A 19,827-nucleotide genomic window follows, 5' to 3' on the forward strand; every position below is an offset into this window, starting at 1 on the left:
TGCAAGCAACAAGTGCTTTTTATTTCAAATGCATCAAATGTATAAGAAATTAGTCTTAGGAATTGCAAAATTACACAATCGAATGAAAAAATTACTCTCAAATGTTATAAAAAAGAGTTACTTAGCATCATAAAGAGTACATCAAATATCATAAGAAAATTAGAGAAAATCAACACAAAATTGAAATATGATTGAACCAGAAACGATTAACATACATAAATAATTGTATTAATCTCAATAAGTCATATGCTCAAGCTACAAATACTAAAATATTATGAACATATAAACTTTTAAGAAAATATCTCTTAATTCAAACCAAAGGTCAACCTAAACTATCAATCACCCTGCATCATACTTACCATATTTAGAAAACTCGCACTCACAAAGTCACAGATTCCCAAAACTTAAGTTTCATATCAATGATAGAAAGTCTCAAAAGAGAATTGCAACAACTATATATACAACTATATGAGATCAGATAAGTTGCAATAAAATCAATCAATATTGAAGTCATTACAGATAACTTAGATATACAATAATAATAAGTATAATACAAGGATGAACAATTATTGGACTATAAAAACTTAAATAACTTAAATAATATCAATAAATGTGAACTCCATAATATCAATTCAACAAAAATATATACTAATTCATGAATTAACAATTTATCAACTACAATAATCATTATCATATCCAAAAAATTCACTAAATAAGATTTTAATTGTACTATACAAAGACAAATAGACCAAGAAGCAAAGGAAGAGGCACAGCAATACTTATCCGAAGACATCTAAAATTTGAAATCTGTCTTACACTCTACCTCATAACACAATGACATTTTAGAATATACTATTGTCAACTATTGTCAATTATTGTCAAAATTCTATGTCTATTCACAATCTATATCAACAACAATACCAAAATTTATTATTAATGTTTATGCAAACAACAACTATAAATTCATTAAAGAACAAGACAATTTTTTCAAAAATCTCTTAGACAAAGTAGGTAACACATTGATGATATTAATATTACCAAAACATAAAAATTGAGAAGAATCAATTAATACAATCAAAGAATTTAATTGGATTTAATAAGTGGAAATGGATTAGGAATTACTTTCATAGCAGATAACACGTTACAATTCACAAATCTTCTTAAATAAATATAATAAACTTTTAGAATATTGAACTATAATGATCACATGCAATAATAAAAATTTTAATGCAAGTATTCTACATCTCAGTAACAAAACTTGTTTTATAAATCCATTAACTAGAAAAAATTGTGAAATTTTAATTTATTAATTTATTATCGAATAATTTCCTTCCCACATGATCCCACAATTAAAGAAATCAATATATTATAACCCTATATAAACACAATCCACTATCCAACAAATACAATGTATCAATCAAAGAATCCACATATAACATAATGAAATTTAAATAAAAAAATTCTAAAATTACATAAACATAAATCTATTATTCTTATGAAACTAAATAGAATAAAAAAAATCCTCAAAAAACAAACTTCCTCATGTCAATAATTTTAAAATATCTGATCAAAGAAATTAATGGAAAATATAAATATGAAAAAGCTTCAACTAAATAAAGGAAAAATTTAATGAAAAGAATAAACTATAAAAAACAACAACAAGATAAAAAGAAAAAAATCTATATTGATAATAGATCAAAACTTACTTTTAGTTTACAAAATTAACTTAATTTTATTAAAACATTCTCATATTCTAACAATAAAATTGAAATCAATGACATACAATTCAAGTTGAATTAACTCAATTAACGACACGACAATAAAAACAAGACTAAAATAATAGATGGCAAAAGAAATTAATACAATACTGATGGAATTAAAACTACCAAAAATATTTTAATTATACCACCAAGGAAAATACAGTAACTAACCTAAAGCTAGCTCAAATTACAAAAGATGATTATTTTAGTTTATTAATTAGTAAAACAAATATTCAAATCTTTCCAAAACAAAATGTCATTAGGAATCGACAACAAGCAATAATATTCAAGTATTTTTCAGAAAATAACTATTATTTTCAACAACGCACCAACCATTGCTATTTTCTGAAAACATGAAAATCATTCCAAAAAAAATAAAGAATCCAATACAATTGATTGAGCCAACTATTGTCCAATAACTCTTACTAACAATAATAATAAAATAAATCAAGTTATAATCAATAATACACTAAATTACTACATAAAACATAACAAAATCATTCCAGATAACACAATGAGATATCAATATTTCATAATGCAATACTTAAAATAACAACATCAATAAGCAACTACATTCTAACAAAATAGTAAGAAGTTTTCCTTGACATTGAAAAAGCTTTCTATTCAGTATAGCTAAATGAGTTAAGCTACAAAAAAAGCATTCCAATTACATCTAATCCTATATATAATCTGAGATATAATTCAATAAGAAATTTATAAACACTAATGAAAATCTCAATTCCATACTTAAATTTGAAATAAAAGAAGGAGAAGAGGAATCAATTCATATTATTCAATCATATTAATATTATTCAATAATTTTTGCAAATGACCTAATAATCTATGCAGTTGAAAATAGATTTAAGCACACATCACATTACAGTACACAAGCTCACAATATTATTCTAAATGGAATCTTAAAATAAATTCAGAAAAATGCAAATCAATTCTATTTAAAATTTTACTTAGAATCACTAATCACTTCTTGATTGAACAAAAAAAGCTGAAGCTATCATTCCAAATAAAAATTCTGAAATAAATAATCTGAAGTCTTGTACAAACAAAATAATTAAATAATATTTAAAAATCTATCTTGACTATTTAGCTAGACTGGATTCTTACATAAAAATTCAATGAAAACTATTATAAAAACAAAACAATGCTATTTTTTATAAAAAATATCTATTCAAAATCATATACTATCATATGATTTATCAGTAACTATTTCTAATAATTGCATAATGGAACACAAATACAGAATAAATAGAAAAATTAAAAATTACGAATTTTTGAAAGATTTTAGCATCTCAAACTACATAATCTCAACATAGCAATTAGAGAAGAATAACTATTAATAATAGTTATTCTTTTGCAGCCCCAATTATGTATAAATAATTTCATAATACAATTCACCAGGAATTATTTAGCAAATTAATATGAATTAATATTAATATTAATATTAATTCCAGTCAAAACAAAGAAGTAAAAAAGTAAGCAATAATAGATTAACAATTTTCAAGAAACTCTAATACAGAGGTATCCATAAATTCAAACATTTATACTATTAGATAATTTTAATATAATATAATAAAAAGATAATTCCTGTTTCTATTATTGATTAAGACATCGAAAAAAGATCAATATCAAACAAACATAACTAAAATATTAAATGATCATATAAAAATAATTATGTCTACAATGAAACTTTTCCATTCAAGAATTACATCAATTACAAGAAATTTAATAAAGTATTCTGTGATTCAATAAGACAATCCTTATTATAAAATAAAAATAAAAATATAAAAATATTAATATAAAATTATTAAATATAAAAAATTTAATAATATAAAAATATTAAATATAAAAAAAGTGAGAAAAAAAGAAATAAAAAAACATATGACAATCATAAATAAACAAAAAAAAATTCGCATAAATAAACAAACATTTGAAAATAAACTATAAATGTCAATTCTAATATAAAGTGACATCAAGTTGTATAAATAACAAAAAGAATAACAGAATAAATCATTAATATCACGTTTTAAAATTAAATAAAAATAATATAAAATATTATTAAATAAAATAAATATTATTTTTTACTATTTCATTTATCATCACCAATCATTACGCATTTCATAAATTCATTATCTTCAATTCATATCTCATCAACATATCAACAGAGTTTTTTTATACAAAATATAAGGTATAAATTTTTTATAGCTTTATTTTTTCTTTCTCATAACATATCATTAGTAATATCGATAAATATACTCATTGTACACTTATACATATGTTCCACATACTAACGGCAGTGAGACTAGAAGAAATTTTGATGAATTGAATCTACTATTCAGATAATTATGACTCTTTTGATAATTGTTTCTTTTATATATATATACGTATATACATACAATCAATGTAATACATATTTTTTTAATTAAATATATTACTAAAAAAAAATAGAGTATTGTGCTAATGTGCAAAGATCGCGAATTCGATTCCTTATGAGTTAAAATTTTTTATTCATAATCTATAATTAATAAAAGTTAGGAAATAATTAAAGTAATTTTATACTTTAGGCAATCAAAATTTTCATTTTTTTTTTGTAAAAAAAAAAATAATTTTTACATAAATTAAACCATTAAATCAATAAAAAACAATAATAGATACTAATAATAAAAAAAATGATAAATTTATTTAACAGAGAAATAAAATACAATGTTAATATTTTTCAACAAAAAATAATTTTTATTAAGTATATTATAAAATGCATAAAAAAATATCAAAAATATCAAAAAAATTGTTAATTTAGCTTTTTTATATTAAATTTGTTAAAAATCTAAATATTTTTATGAAAATTTACTCTTTTTCCATATTTTTTTAATATTTAAATAATGACTTATATTAAATCAGAACTTTTTATTTGACATTTATATGTAAAATACGTATGTATTATAGATATATATATACAATATATATATTTGTTATTGTTTTATTTTATATATATTATTTTCTTAGATATGATATAGAAGTCAAAGTTTAACTAATATCTAAATATTTTTATGATTTATTATATTTATCTATCTAAATGATAATATAATATACTTGTGTGCGTGTGTATGCGTGTGTGTGTGTGTAATCTTTTTATAAAGGTTAGAAATTATTGATATTGCATATATAGAAACTGCTGGAAATTTTTAAAATCTTAAAATTTATATCTAAATTTCTAAAATCTATATTATTATATATTATTATGATATATTGCTATCATTTTTATTATATGTGAATCATGTATGTAATAGAAAAAATGTCAATTTTACAGTAAGTAAATTATAAAAAGATCTCATATATAAGATTAAATATTTAATATTTGTTTGCACAAAATTAACTAATTATATATTGTTATTAATAGATGCAGTAGAATAATTTCACATATAAATAATTTACATACTTCGAAGATCACAACTGGCAGATTCAACAAAGTAGAAACTAATATTTTAATTCATAATTTTGAAAATTAACTTAATTTGTAAAATTCTCTATCATATTATAGATTTTAATTGCAAATAGAGGAGAGATTGCATGTCGTGTAATAAAAACTGCTAAAAGATTAGGAATCCAGACTGTAGCAGTATATAGTGATGTGGATAAAGATTCTTTACATGTTGAACAAGCAGATGAAGCATATTATATTGGTCCTGCTCCTCCGAATCAAAGTTATTTAAGACAGGACAAAATTATATCTATAGCAAAGAAATCAAAATGTCAAGCAATTCATCCTGGATATGGATTTCTTTCAGAAAATGCAGAATTTGCAGAATTTTGTCAGAAAGAAAATATTATATTTATTGGTCCTCCAGCAAATGCAATTAAAAATATGGGAATTAAAAGTACTTCAAAGAATATAATGACAAAAGCTGGAATTCCTGTTATAGCAGGTATTAATGTAGTAATTAATGTTAATGTATAAGCTTATATACAATTTTATATATATATTAAATAAAATATTATATTATAATATTAATAAAATTAGGATATCATGGAAAAGACCAATCTAATGAAATCTTATTACTGAAAGCAAAAAAGATAGGTTTTCCTTTAATGATAAAGGCTATATGTGGTGGAGGAGGCAAAGGAATGAGAATAGCTTTGAAAGAATCGGAGTTTATTGAAGCTTTAGAATGTGCAAAGACTGAATGTGAAAACGCATTTAATGATTCAGCCATTTTACTTGAACAATACATCAATAATCCAAGACATATTGAAATACAAGTTTTTGCAGATAAACATGGAAATATTGTTCATTTGTTTGAAAGAGATTGTTCTATTCAAAGAAGATATCAAAAAATTATTGAAGAAGCACCTGCAGTATGTATTTAAATTTTTAATTTTAACAATATTAACTTTAATAAATATATAGCAATATTATAATGATTTAATTTAAAAACTATAAAATTAAGTATAAAAATTATATAAAAAATTTTATGATCTAGCCTGGAATTTCAGAAAATTTAAGATCAGATTTAGGCACAACAGCAGTTCAAGTGGCAAAAACCGTGGGATATATTGGCGCCGGCACTGTTGAATTTATAATGGATTGTAATACAAATAATTTTTATTTCATGGAAATGAATACACGTCTTCAAGTAGAACATCCTATTACAGAATTAATTACAGGATTGGATTTAGTTGAATGGCAATTGCGAATAGCAGCAGGAGAAGAACTTCCATTAAAACAAACACAAATTAATTTTAAAGGACATGCTTTTGAAGCAAGAATTTATGCTGAGGTAATCATATTATTTTTTTTAAAAGCAAACAAAACATTTACAAAATATTTTTTATATAAAATGTATACCTTATGTTTTTTCAAAATAAAATAGTTAATTTTTTTCCTAACTAATTAATTCTATAAACAATTTATTAAATCTTATAACAATTTATTGAATCTTATCATTTTTAATTATTTTTTATAATTGATTATATATAAATATAATATACATATAATATATAATATATAATATATAAATATAATAATATAATATACAAATATTATAAATTACAGAATCCAAGAAAGAATTTTCTACCAGGAGCAGGAAAATTATCTTATATGAGAATTCCGGATATTAGGAATAAAGCAATTAGAGTAGAAATTGGAGTTCGTGAGAAAGATCAAATATCTGTGCATTATGATCCATTAATTGCAAAATTGATTGTTTGGGGAAGAGATAGAGAAGAAGCTTTAAATATACTTAAATCAAAGTTAAATAATTTTAATGTAAGTAAAATTTCAATTAGATAACACATGATTATATTTTATATATATATTTTTATTGATATTAAAAAACAAATATATATATACATATAATACATTTATATACAATATAATATTATATATTATATAAGCATATGCAATTAATTTAAAAATTTACAATATTTAATTTATTCACAATAATTTTTGCATATATTTTTAGATAGCAGGAATTGACACTAATATAGAATTTATTAAAGACTTATGTTCTCATTCGAATTTTCGGCAAGGGCAAGTACATACTGGCTTCATAGAAGAACATTATCAAAAATTATTTCGAAAATTACAAATACCAAGTCATATTGCAGCTCAGGCTGCTCTTGCCTTAATACTTTATGAAGATAGGCATTCTTTACAATCATCTTTTACAACTCTTGATCCTTTCAGTCCTTTTGCAACTGAAATTGGTTTAAGATTAAATCATACTTTAATGCGAACTTTTTGTTTTAAAGTTTATGATGATGATATTAAAGTTGAAGTAAAATACATCCAACCTGAGATTTATTCTATGAGAATCAATCAAATTGGTCCTTGGAAAAGAATAACTGGCTTATTAAAAGAGAAAGAAAATTCATTGGAATTATGTACCGAAATTGATGAAACAATTACCAAAACAAGAATAATCAAAATTCATGACAAATTACATTTATTCACCAAAGCTAATATTTTTTCTTTCTAATATGTTTTTAATTAAATCGAATGATTTAATTAAAAAATCACTCAAAAAGTTATTTATTTCAATTTCAATTTATAGGATCGTGAATGGCAATTTAATATATCTCCTACAAAATTTCTCCACAATATCACAAATAATCAGATTGAGTTAAATCCATACGGAGCTTTAAGTCCTATACCAGGTTTTATAGAAAAGTTATGTGTTGAAAAAGGAGATACTGTAAAAATTGGAGACGCTTTACTTGTGATTAATGCCATGAAAATGGAAGTATGTTTATACTAATTTCAATATCATTATAATTTTAAATATTTTTATTTATGTTTAAAAGTTAATTTTATTACAGCATATTGTCAGAGCATCCACAAATGGAATTGTTGAAAGTATACTATGTTCAATAGGTGATAATGTGCCGAAAGATAAACTTCTTATTAAACTAACTGAATCTATATCTTAAACTAATGTATATATTAATATTTGTATCTATCTTAATTAATTATAATTTCACTTTTTTTTCCAAATTCATAATCAATCAAGTAGTTTTATTTTTAGAAATTAATAATATATAAAAAATTTATATTAAATAAATAACTTTTTGAAAAAATAAAACTAAAAACCTTTCATAAAAAAAATTATCAAAAACTTATGCATTGATTTTTTTTTAATTAAATAATAGTATGAAATATAATGTAGTTATTTTCAATTAAATGTTTGCACATTATTCAAAATTAAATTAGATGTTTTATTATTTTTAATTTTCATAACATCTTTTATATTTATAAATAAAATTTATAAATAAAATTATGTATTTGTACAAAATTTCATGTTCTCACAAAAACTGAGAGAAATAAAGTATTTCTTTTAAATTCGTGTTTGGAATAAAAAATTTTATCAGAATCGTTTAATGAATATTATTTAAAAAAAAAATTGTTTATAACAATATTAAGTGCATTTATAATATGCAATTTTTCATATAAATTTTTTAATAAGCTAACCATATACGATATATATGATTTTAATATATTCATGAGACATTAATATATTCTAGAGAGAGAAAATTCAAAAATATCAACTAGAATTTATTTATTAAATTATAAGTAATGTAAGTTTGTATTAGATGAAGGAAATAGAACAAAGTCGATAATGTAATAAAGATAAAATTTTATCTCATGTAATTTTTAATTGTTTATAATTTAATAAATGAACTTTAATCAAAATTTTTGCATACTAACTTTTGTGTTTGTTTGGGTTTAGAATCAATCTTTCAAAAATATCCCATGAATATATTAATATTCTGTATATTCTGTATACACATATAATTAATACAATTTAATTACTAAAATATTATATTAGTTGAAACTATATATTTCATTCCATTTCATTATTATGAAAAGTGCGCCAAACGTACTATTTTATTTATGAAGAGATATATGATTAAGAATGGCAGAGCGATTTTGAAATGATTTTTTAAATAAATTAATAAAACGGAAAAAAAAAAGAAAGAAAAATAATAAGAAAAATGAGTAATTTTCAATCTCCTATGCGATGTATTTCTCCTAATGCGAGGTAATATAATATATGAAATATAGAAAATAATTGAGGTTAGAAAATTAATTATTATATGTTTCACATGTCACTTTAAATTATTTAATTTATAGAATTCTGAGTGCCAAACCTCAAGTTGAACAAACGCTCAATATAAAACAAGCACAAAATAAAGCAAGAAATAGTATTACATGGTTTTTTGTCAATAGTTCTTTACTTGGAATTCTCGTTTTTGATATGTAAACAATTAATATTTTTTTTATATTCCAATCATTCATTCTATCAATATAAAAATATATAAAATTAATATATTATTTTCTCAGATTATATGGAGGTGCAGCATATAAACCATTTTGTTGGGCTGAATGGTGTTTGGCCTCAATATTTGCATTAAATGCTCTATATCATATCACAAGATATGCATGGTCAAACTTTTCTTTACAACCAATTTTATTGAGTCCTAAACAAAGACGACTATTGGGTGTATCAGAAGATGATCCTTTTTTTAAGAATGAATTACCATTATCTCAAAAAATATCTGAACCAATAATTCCATTAAATTTATCATGTATAAGTCTTAACAAAAGAATGGTCCCACTTAGTTCTACAGGATTAAGTGAATCTAGTATGAAATATTTTTTTTTCATTCTAATATTATCTAGAAAATTTCTATGAAATATATGTATATATATATATATATTTTATGTTCAAGAGGATTTTTCACCATCAAATCAATTTTTTAAATATGATAGTCCTACATCTCAAAAATCAGCTTCTAGTCCTAATGGATCTTTTAATAAGCCTTTTAATATTTCAACAAATGGAAATTTAACTAATGAGGATTTAATTCAAAATGAGAAGGAATTAAAAAATTACTTGGAAAAAGCACGTCAAAAAAAAAATATTCTATCTATAGACATTGATCAACCTTCTAATTTACTTAGTTCATTTTGGTCGCATCCAGCAATTAGAAGTCCTGGAGAAGTTTCTCCATTATTGAGAAGATGTGCATACCAAGTAGCACCAATTATAGGTAAGATTATGGATAATTTTTTTCTTTAAAAACAAAAATTATATTACTTTTCTTTTTCATAGATAAATCAAAATCAGTTAGTCCAGGTGCTGAAGAAGGAAATTCACCTAGAGGTATATTCGGTGCATCAAATGTTTGGAGGAAATATAGAATTGATTCAATTAAAGTAAATGAATGGACAGCCAATCTTCGCATGGTAAATTAGATATTGAATATATTTCAACATAATATTTACATTATAACAAAAAATATATAACAAAATATTTATAATATATAAAAAATATAAATCAATATTAATTATTGCAGTGGATTAGCAAAACAGTTATTGAACGAGTAGCAACTGAAATTGATAATGTTTGTTTAGCATTAATTCGTCATGGTTTAAGTGATTCTCAACCAGGATATGTGGGATTACATAGATTGAGAAAACTTGCACAAGCACCATTCTTAGTATCTGCTATTCCTACTTTACCAACTTTAGTACCTTTTTTAGAATTGTCTAATAATCAAGAATACTTAATTAAGAGAATTAAAATTCTTGCTAAAGGAGGATCAATGAGCGAATTTAAATGGAATGGTGGAGGACCTCATAATGGCAAAGAATGGGATTCTAGTTTACCAACTGATTCTGTGGTAAATTCTTTTAAAAGTTATAAAATAACATTTAGACAAATAATTAAAATCAATACAATATATACTTTCATTATTTTTTTAGATAATTATGCACTTAGTTTCAACATACATGGATACGCAATTAGAAGCTCCTTTAGATCAACCTGATGCACGACCATTTACATCAAGATATATGGCTAGGTCAGGAATGGCTTTACCACGTAGTAAGGGACCTATCGTAGTATGTCAATCTATAAATCCACCACATTATAATTTGGCACATTCTGGGGATTCATCACCTAGCGATTATGAAGAAATACAACGTGTAAATAAATTTTATTAAATTTATTATCATTATTTTCTCTTATTTTCATTTTAATATTAAATTAAATATGATATTGTGAATTGATATTAATTATTTTTTTTCATTTTTAGGGTAGGAACAATTTATTTCATACATTTCTATTATTTTTATACATCGTTAAAACAAGAGATCATGGTATGCTAGGTCGTGTAAATTTAGGTACATCAGGTATAAACGTTTTATGGGTAATCGATAATTGAATATTTGATATTCAGCAAATAATAATATCATATATATAACAAATATTTGATGATGTAATATTTATTTTTTTTTTCACTTGCATTTTTATTATTAATAATTTGTTTCTTGATATGTATTCTTCATGTGTGAAATTATATTCAGTGTTTTTTGTACTTTTTTTTTATCTTAATTAAAATATACAAGATATTATATTCGTGAAACATCTTTAAGATTTGAAACTTCAATTTTGCAAATCAAAACAAACAAAAGTTTATATATTAAAATATAAATTAAATATAATATTAAACATAAAAAAAATCAAAAGCCGCTTCAAAAGTTTATTTGGTGTAAATATTATTTATTATTAAATTATAAACAATTGAAATTTGTGTTAGATAGAGATAATGAGATAGTTATATCTTCATCTTGATTCAATTAATGTACTTAAATTGCTTACAATTGTGTAAGCTAATAAAGAAGTTATTTTTGTATAACTTTTTATTTGTTTGATTTTTAGAATCAATTCTCTAAAGAAGTTCCGTGAATATATTAATATTTTATAAATTAAAAAAAAATTTCATGTATACAGATGTTTGTTATAAAATTAGATGAAAAATTTAAGAAATAATTTCTAAATATAAAATTGATATGCAAAAAATTTTATTTATGTTATATTCTTTTCATTTTACTTTATTTAATATAAAATGAAATAATTTATAATTTAAAAAAAGAACTTTAATAGAATTTCTTATATCAATTTTTATTTGTGGAGTTTCTTTAGAATTATTATAGATTTTTTGTATTATTTCGGAGCAATAATGCAATAATAAAAATTTGCATTTAATCCAATCAAAGTCTTAAATACTTATTGATTTTAGACACATTAATATTTTTGAAACTTTGAATTATGTCAAAAAAATAGACTGTATTAAAATATATACGTCAATGGTATTCTTATCTAACCTTTATTCGATGATATAAATACAGCATAATTTTGTTTTTTGATTATTATATGATTCTTATCCGCTTATGTTCATACTAGATTTAAAATTTCTCAGAAATAAATAATTTTTCAAAAAATATTTTTTATATTTTCATAATATTTTATTAATTAAAATAAATGTACAGAGTATTAATATAGTTTTGAAAAATCAAAAAGGACAAAAATAAATACAAAAAATGATGTACAAAAATGAATTGAGTTTATTTCTTAAGTTATAAACAATTTAAGTTTGTGTTAGCGAGATGAAAATTGAGCGACAATAATAGAGATAGAATCATTTCATTCTGTCATTTCGTTTAATTGCTCATTTCGAAAATTTTGGAAAACTCATTAATAAATAAAAGTTTTAACTAAAATTTTTATTATATTAACTTTTAATCTTTATATTTTTTTTGAAATCTAGAATCAATTTTCTAAAAATATTTCATGAATATATTAATACTTTATATATTTTTCGTTAATATATGTTTTTGTTTAATATAAAATAAACAATATAATTTGTCTAAATAACTTATTTCGAGTTATGTCTGCTATAATTATAATTTTATCTGGATATTATTAGAATTAGATTTTATTATAATTATATATATATGCACACATTCTATATGTATAAAATATTCAATTTATAAATATAAATTATTTATAACATTATAAAAAATGGATTCAAACAGGAATTGAATGGTTTTAGTGAAACATAATTTTTCTGTAACATTATCTGACTATCAAATGTAATTATAATTTTATTATATTAATCAAAAATTTAATGTATAATTGTACAATTTGAATTTTGTAAAACTTATTATTATATGAAAAATAAGAAATATATGAAGCTGTTCTTGTTTATTTATAATTTTTTTTTATATTTTATATATTAAATCTCACAACAAAATTATACCTATTATTCATTCAAAAAACTAGTTATATCATTATTAGTTACATCATATTATATCCTTTTTGAAACCATTTAATTTTTATTTGAACTAATACAATAATAATACAGAATATTTTACACATAATTGTAGATTAAAATCGGACATTATATCATACTTACCTTTGTCACTTGACAAAATTTATCATAGAATTTATCATTAAAGTAAAAATTATAAATCATTTTATAATTATATTGATATTACGAATATATTTTATTCACACTATTTAAATATATGTACAAATAAATCATAAATCACATATATCCGCATCCATTGAAAGTAAAACATAATACACTGTAATAGTATATAATTTCTTTTTTATAAGTTTTTTGTTTTATTTTACAAATTTTAATATAATGTATTGTATTGAATATACATATGCACACATAATATAACAAATATCATAAAGAATTTTTCGCGAAATTCTTAAAATTGAAACAATCTGGTTAAATAAATGCATTGTATCTAATTGTAAAATTGATGTTCATTCCATCGATATCGTGCTACATAAGAAATGCAATTACTTTTAACATTATCATTAACATAATTTATACATAATACAATCTTGTAATTTTTTTTTCTTTTTTCTTGTAATTAAAAATCCATATTTTGTAAAAAATTATATTGAACTTTTCGTACAATGTATAATACATTCTTTAGATAACGGTTTCTTTATGTTTAAGATTAATCAGTATATACACTATAATTATATGTTATAATAAAGATACAGATAAAAAGCAGCAAATTTGTTTGTACATTAGTTTATAATTTTTGAAGAGATTATAATTTTTTAAGACTAAATGTTGTTTTAATAATTATTAAATTACGATAATAATTTTTTTCTTTTTTTAATATTATTATTGTAACAATATTAAAAAATTATATATTTATAATAAAATCAAAAATTTATTATTGATTATATTATATATGTTCGTATTGTTTGAAAACATTAATTGTCATTAAATTATAGAACGTTCAATAATTATTTTAAATAAAATATAAATTTATAAATGAATTCATAAAATATTTTCACAATATATTATTCAATATATCTGCGTGCATACATGCACGTGTATATTTATGCATATACATATGTTTATAAATCGCAATAATAATTGCTTTTCAAACAGAAATAACCGAAAAAAAGATACACATATCAGGAAATGATTTAAATGAATTGATTTGAAATATATGACATAGAATAATTATTTTTTTAAAACAATTGCTTGGAATAAAATAAATGGTTATTTAGAAACATATTTGAATTAATCAGAAAGAAAACTTCAAATTATTTTCATGAAAAAAGTATTCATTTGGTTGCTTTTTTTCTTTTTTTGTTTTCTTTCTTTTTCTTTCATTTTTACATTTTTTATGTTCTAAACAATTTTATCCAATCCCAATAGTTTACAACAGCTACAGTTCATATTTAAATATAAACAGAGATATATAACATATAATACAAAGTCAAAAATAGCATATTGAATTTCTGCATTTTCAATTTGTTCCTTATATTTTTTCTTGCGATTATGAAATATATTTGTTTTTATAATAGAAATAAAAAAAAAATTGAGTAAATATGCAAAAGAATTATATATCAATTTATGATGTAGTAAATATTTTGGTTCCTTCTGGCAAAATTACTTCTTCACCGACATCGGTAAGAGTGACTGTAAGAGGGAGAATTAAAGGCATTAATATCTCTTGATGCTGCATAACTGTTTGTTGAGCAGTGACTGGTTCAGGTTGCCTAGTAATAGTAATCGTTTTAATATTTTGAGTCTTTACTATTTGTCCTTGTCCAAGTGTGGTCTGTTGTAGCACTCTTTGTTGATTTTGAGCTGGTTGCACTTGCGTAATTAATGCTTGAGTACGATTTTGATTTTGAACAAAATTTTGTTTGCACCTTTTACTATGAGCGTAACGACTTCCATTATTATTAAATCGTCGGTCACAAGTAGGACAAGCATAAGGTCTTTGACCAGTATGAATAAAAACATGTTCTTTGAGCGATTTAAGACGGCGAAAATTCTTTGGACAGTATTTACAATGATATTTAGCTTCGCCTGTATGTGAAGTTAAATGATTAGCAAGAGTATCAGCTCTAGCAAATGCTCGTGAACAATATTGACAAATATATGGTCGTTCCTGGGTATGTGTCCTCATATGCATTTTTAAATAGGCGTTCGTTGTAAACGGTCGTGAACAAACCTCGCAAACATATGGTTTAATGCCATTATGGGCTCTAAGATGTGCAATTAACGTTGTCGATTGTGTGAAACTTTTGGAACAAATCTCGCAAAGAAATCTTTTTGAGCTATCAGTTTCTTTGTTTTTTTTAAATGTTCGATCATGTTTTGATAAATGATTTGTTAATTGTTCTTCTTTAATGAAACGCTTTGTACAACGTGTACATTTGTATGGTTTAATCATATTATGTTTCGCTACATGTATCTTTAAATGTTCCCTTCTATAAAATTTTTTTGGACATATATCACATAAGTACTTTTTTCCTTCATGAACTTGAATATGTCGTAAAAGCCCTTTCCTTGATGTATATTGTTTGTTACATTCTGTACACTCCAAACCTACAATATCGGTTCTTCTCTTCCTTCCAATTTTTTCACCTGGTTTTTTCTCCTCAGGTCGCGGTTCAATATCTCTTAAGTCTTCCTCTGTAAGAATACCCTCCGTAACATGTTTTGCTCTATGTTCTCGCAAAATCTCATTGTTTTCAAAAGTATCTCCACAAATATTACATTTTCTTACTTGATCGGGATTTTTCTCAGAACATTTATCATAATGAGCTTTTAATTTGTCTTTACGATAGAATTTGACATTACAAATATCACATTCGAAATTTGGTTCTTCATGCAGCAATTGATGACGTAATAATGATTTTTTCGTGCTATATCGTTTTTTACATTTTGCGCATTCATGATTATCCATTGGCCAATCTAAACCACTTTCGAAATCTGAATCGTAATCATCTCTGTTTTCACTATGATCTATCTCTTCATTAGAACAATCCTTTTGTCGTTCTTTTTTTTCTATTGATTGCTTTTGTTTTTCCAATTTTATACCTCGTTGTTGCTCATCTTTCACATGTTGTTCCATATGTTTTGCTAATGATTGCTTTGAATTACATTTTTTATTACAACTTGCACATTCCAATTCTTTTTTATAATTATGTCTCTTTTGTGAAAAAATTTCTCGCTTATTCCGGTTATTATCTGTAGAATGAGCACGATTTATTCTATCGTTATTTTCCTCCTCATCATAATCTTCTAAGCCATCTTCAGTTTTAATTTTATCTATAATTTTTTGCGCAGCTTTCGCGGCAACTCTTTTAATACGTTTATTAGGATCATATTCTTGCCCATGAAGGAAAGTTTTATGATTTGTAGCTATAAGATGATTACGTAATGTAAGTTCATTACTAAATGTTTTATTACATTGTGTACATTTGTAAGTTTTTATACGTTCATGTTGTTCCATATGCTTCTGCAATAGATCCTTTGTTGCAAATTGTTGATAACACATCTTGCAATTATAGTTGGTTCCAGAATGACGATGAATCTCCATGCTTCTAAATAACATGATACTTTGTCAGAATGATATGAATTCATAAATGATTCTTTTGCAATACTTATAAAATCTTATTTCTTACCTACCTGTCGTTTTTTTTTGAAATATTATTTTCAATTTCTGGCAAAAGTGATTCATTTTCTATTCCGCAATTCTTTTCTTCACTTTCTTTATCCATTGTCTCATAATTATTTGCTTCATTATTGATCGAATTTTTTGTATCCATTTCGAGTTCCTGTTCAGTTAACACACCTTCAATAACATGTTTTGTTCGATGATTCCTTAATTTTTCTAGCGAATCGAATTCTTCTTCACATATACTGCACTTAAGAGCAATATGCGACATTGTATGTTTTCGTAAACTACGTTTCGTATAAAATTTCTCTGTGCATTTATCACATGTAAATGTTTTTATATGAATAGTGCGATTCTCTATCATTTGATTATCATTATCATAGTCATCGTCATCATCGTCATCATCGTCATCGTGATCATTATTTTTATTATTGTTATTATTGTTTCCACAATCGTTATTACTAACATTTTTAGTTTTATTCCTTTCATCTTCCTTTCTATGGACATTTTGATCTTGCTCCTCTTCTATTCCTTCCCTTCCTATTTCCCTAGCAATGTTTTCTTTTTTTTGTTTGGCTTTTTTTCGATATTCAATATCTGAATATCGTCGTGTATCTTCATAATCATCAAAATCTAAACTGTGTTCATCTTCATGAAATGATATTTCTAAAGGCATTGATTCATCTTTTCCCTCTTCTTTCTCTCTTTCATGTTTCTTTAAATGTTTACTGAACGAAATTATATATATATATTGTTTGCCACAATAGGGACACTTGTTTGATCTTTTACCTGATGGAGGTGATTTTGCAAGATTGTAAATATTCTTTTGTGGCGTATCTGGTAGTTTTTTCAAAGACAATGTTTTTCGAACTTCTTCGTGAGAATGCATATGCTCTTTCAATATATTCTTTGATAAGAACTCTTTGTCACACAAATAGCACAGAAAAAAAATTTTTTCCGATTGATCTAAGGATTTTTTCAATCTTGAGGTTAAATTCAAATTTTCAAAATAATTTTCTTCATCAGAATCTCGTTTGGTTTCGATGTTTCGTCGGACTAATTTACGTTTGCTTCTTCTAGTTTCATTTTGGCTCTGAGAATCTATTTCTGCTTTAATATTTGTATTTGTAATATCAGATTTTTCTCCTTCGTCATCTCTTTCTTGTTTTGTTGCATCTGCTGCTTTTACCAACAAATTTACATATTCTGTACAATCCTCACGCTGAAATGATTCCTCAGAATTAGGAAGTTGATGATGACGTTCTTGTAATTGTTCTTGTTGATTCGTATTAGATAATACACATTTTTGTTGTAATATATAATCATGTTCCACTGTTGAAATATTTTTAAGACAATCACTATCTCTATTTTCATGTTTTAATATTTCTTCATTCTTAGGAGGGTTTGTGATAATTTTAATATCTTCTTCTTCATGATTTATGCAATCTTCTGTTGATTGTTCAGTAGTAATCGCTTGATCAATTACTTCCTCTATAACTGTGTTAGAATTCTGTTCTGGGAAACATAAAAGATTTGTTAATAATAGAAATGAAAATTTTGATCTTTTATTGGATCTTTATTTACCTGTTATAGATTGTTCTTCTTGTTCGTCTAATTTTTCTGTCTGTAACAAAGTTAATTGATTCTTCAAAAGCGATGATTTCTCTTCTCTAGACATTGATGTAAGTGTATCGGCGCTTTGATAATCATTTTCCACATGCATTTCTCCTATATTTTCATTTTGTTCTTCTGCCTCTAAATGTACTTCAACTTCATTAAAAAATAACTCTTCTTTCATATTCATAGTAACAAATTTTTCTCTGAGAACTGTGTCCGCTTGCTCCACCTGTAATTTAAACTCGTACGCAGATTCAAGTCTATCCGCACACATCCAACATACACGCGTTGGTAAACCGTCCCCGGGTAACATCTAAAACATTCAAATTATATGAATAATTCTTGTTAAAATAATTGATTATACACAAGATGTATTCCTTATTGCGATAAAAAAATGTGAATAATAACACAGACATATATATATATATATATATATATATTAAATATATTAGAAATATGACAGAAAATTAAAAAACAAAATGGACAACTATAAATAGTAAACGATCTTTCAATTTTCATATTTCTTTTATTTATTTTTTCTTTTAAAAATAAGAGGATGAACTATGCATTTAAAGTCAAGCGTATTACATATTTTATCTTATGATTTATACTATATCATATAACCTCTACATTACATGTCTAACCTTAACATTAGCAAAACTCATTGCTTTTGCTGATAGGGATGCAACCTCACTTTCCAAAAACAAGTCTCGCATTACTACATTGCCAAGAAGACAAACGCGACATATTTCCACCGTCGACACAGTGCCCTCTTCGTTTTGTGACGGATCGGAGGTATTTATTTCCACAGCGTCCATGTTTTGTTTAGTGGACTGACTGGTCTGTGCTGCTTCCCGCAGTTCACAGCCTGCAGTCCACAATTTCCTGATCTCTTACTTCCTCCAGATTACTACCAATCGTTATCTTTGTTTAGCTTTATTTTCAATTATATAGCTCCTTCATTAACTATAAATGAATTGTCTAATGTATCTTCTGATATCTTTAATAATGTATTATTGTGATAGTTCATCAAATTCCCTTTTTATATTTTTTATCATATTATAATTTATATTAATTTATTATTATAATATATATTTTATATCATTTTTTGCTATTGATTCATATATATATATATATATA

At 23.7% G+C, this 19,827-nt stretch overlaps 3 protein-coding genes across 5 annotated transcripts; 2 read left to right on the forward strand and 1 right to left on the reverse strand.

Moving 5' to 3' along the window:
* The first annotated feature begins 5,049 nt into the window (after positions 1–5,049).
* Positions 5,050–8,376, forward strand: LOC102675400 (methylcrotonoyl-CoA carboxylase subunit alpha, mitochondrial). The gene is made up of 9 exons (XM_006611911.1): positions 5,050–5,081; positions 5,173–5,242; positions 5,314–5,698; positions 5,794–6,128; positions 6,254–6,550; positions 6,826–7,038; positions 7,235–7,729; positions 7,826–8,014; positions 8,091–8,376. The coding sequence occupies exons 1-9, from the start codon at positions 5,050–5,052 to the stop codon at positions 8,199–8,201; spliced, it is 2,127 nt and encodes a 708-aa protein (XP_006611974.1). The 3' UTR covers positions 8,202–8,376.
* A 764-nt stretch (positions 8,377–9,140) lies between these two features.
* LOC102675544 (transmembrane protein 209) lies at positions 9,141–11,651 on the forward strand. The gene is made up of 8 exons (XM_006611912.1): positions 9,141–9,310; positions 9,403–9,528; positions 9,613–9,914; positions 10,002–10,322; positions 10,385–10,518; positions 10,629–10,955; positions 11,038–11,259; positions 11,370–11,651. Exons 1-8 carry the CDS (start codon positions 9,264–9,266, stop codon positions 11,496–11,498), a joined length of 1,608 nt encoding a protein of 535 aa, XP_006611975.1. The 5' UTR covers positions 9,141–9,263; the 3' UTR covers positions 11,499–11,651.
* Positions 11,652–14,739: 3,088 nt separating this feature from the next.
* LOC102675682 (zinc finger protein 26-like) lies at positions 14,740–19,617 on the reverse strand. Of its 3 annotated transcripts, none has more exons than XM_006611914.2 (4): positions 19,332–19,617; positions 18,655–19,000; positions 17,082–18,585; positions 14,740–16,993 (listed from the first exon to the last, which is right to left on the reverse strand). In XM_006611914.2, exons 1-4 carry the CDS (start codon positions 19,503–19,505, stop codon positions 15,010–15,012), a joined length of 4,008 nt encoding a protein of 1,335 aa, XP_006611977.1. In that variant the 5' UTR covers positions 19,506–19,617; the 3' UTR covers positions 14,740–15,009. The 3 variants fall into 3 exon arrangements, with proteins under 3 accessions (XP_006611977.1, XP_006611976.1, XP_031364517.1); XM_006611913.1 differs by having other exon boundaries at positions 14,740–16,996; XM_031508657.1 differs by lacking the exon at positions 19,332–19,617 and adding an exon at positions 19,280–19,304 and having other exon boundaries at positions 14,740–16,996.
* Positions 19,618–19,827: the final 210 nt, after the last annotated feature.

Source organism: Apis dorsata, unplaced genomic scaffold (assembly GCF_000469605.1).
Source record: "Apis dorsata unplaced genomic scaffold, Apis dorsata 1.3 scaffold_94, whole genome shotgun sequence".
NCBI lineage: Eukaryota > Metazoa > Arthropoda > Insecta > Hymenoptera > Apidae > Apis > Apis dorsata.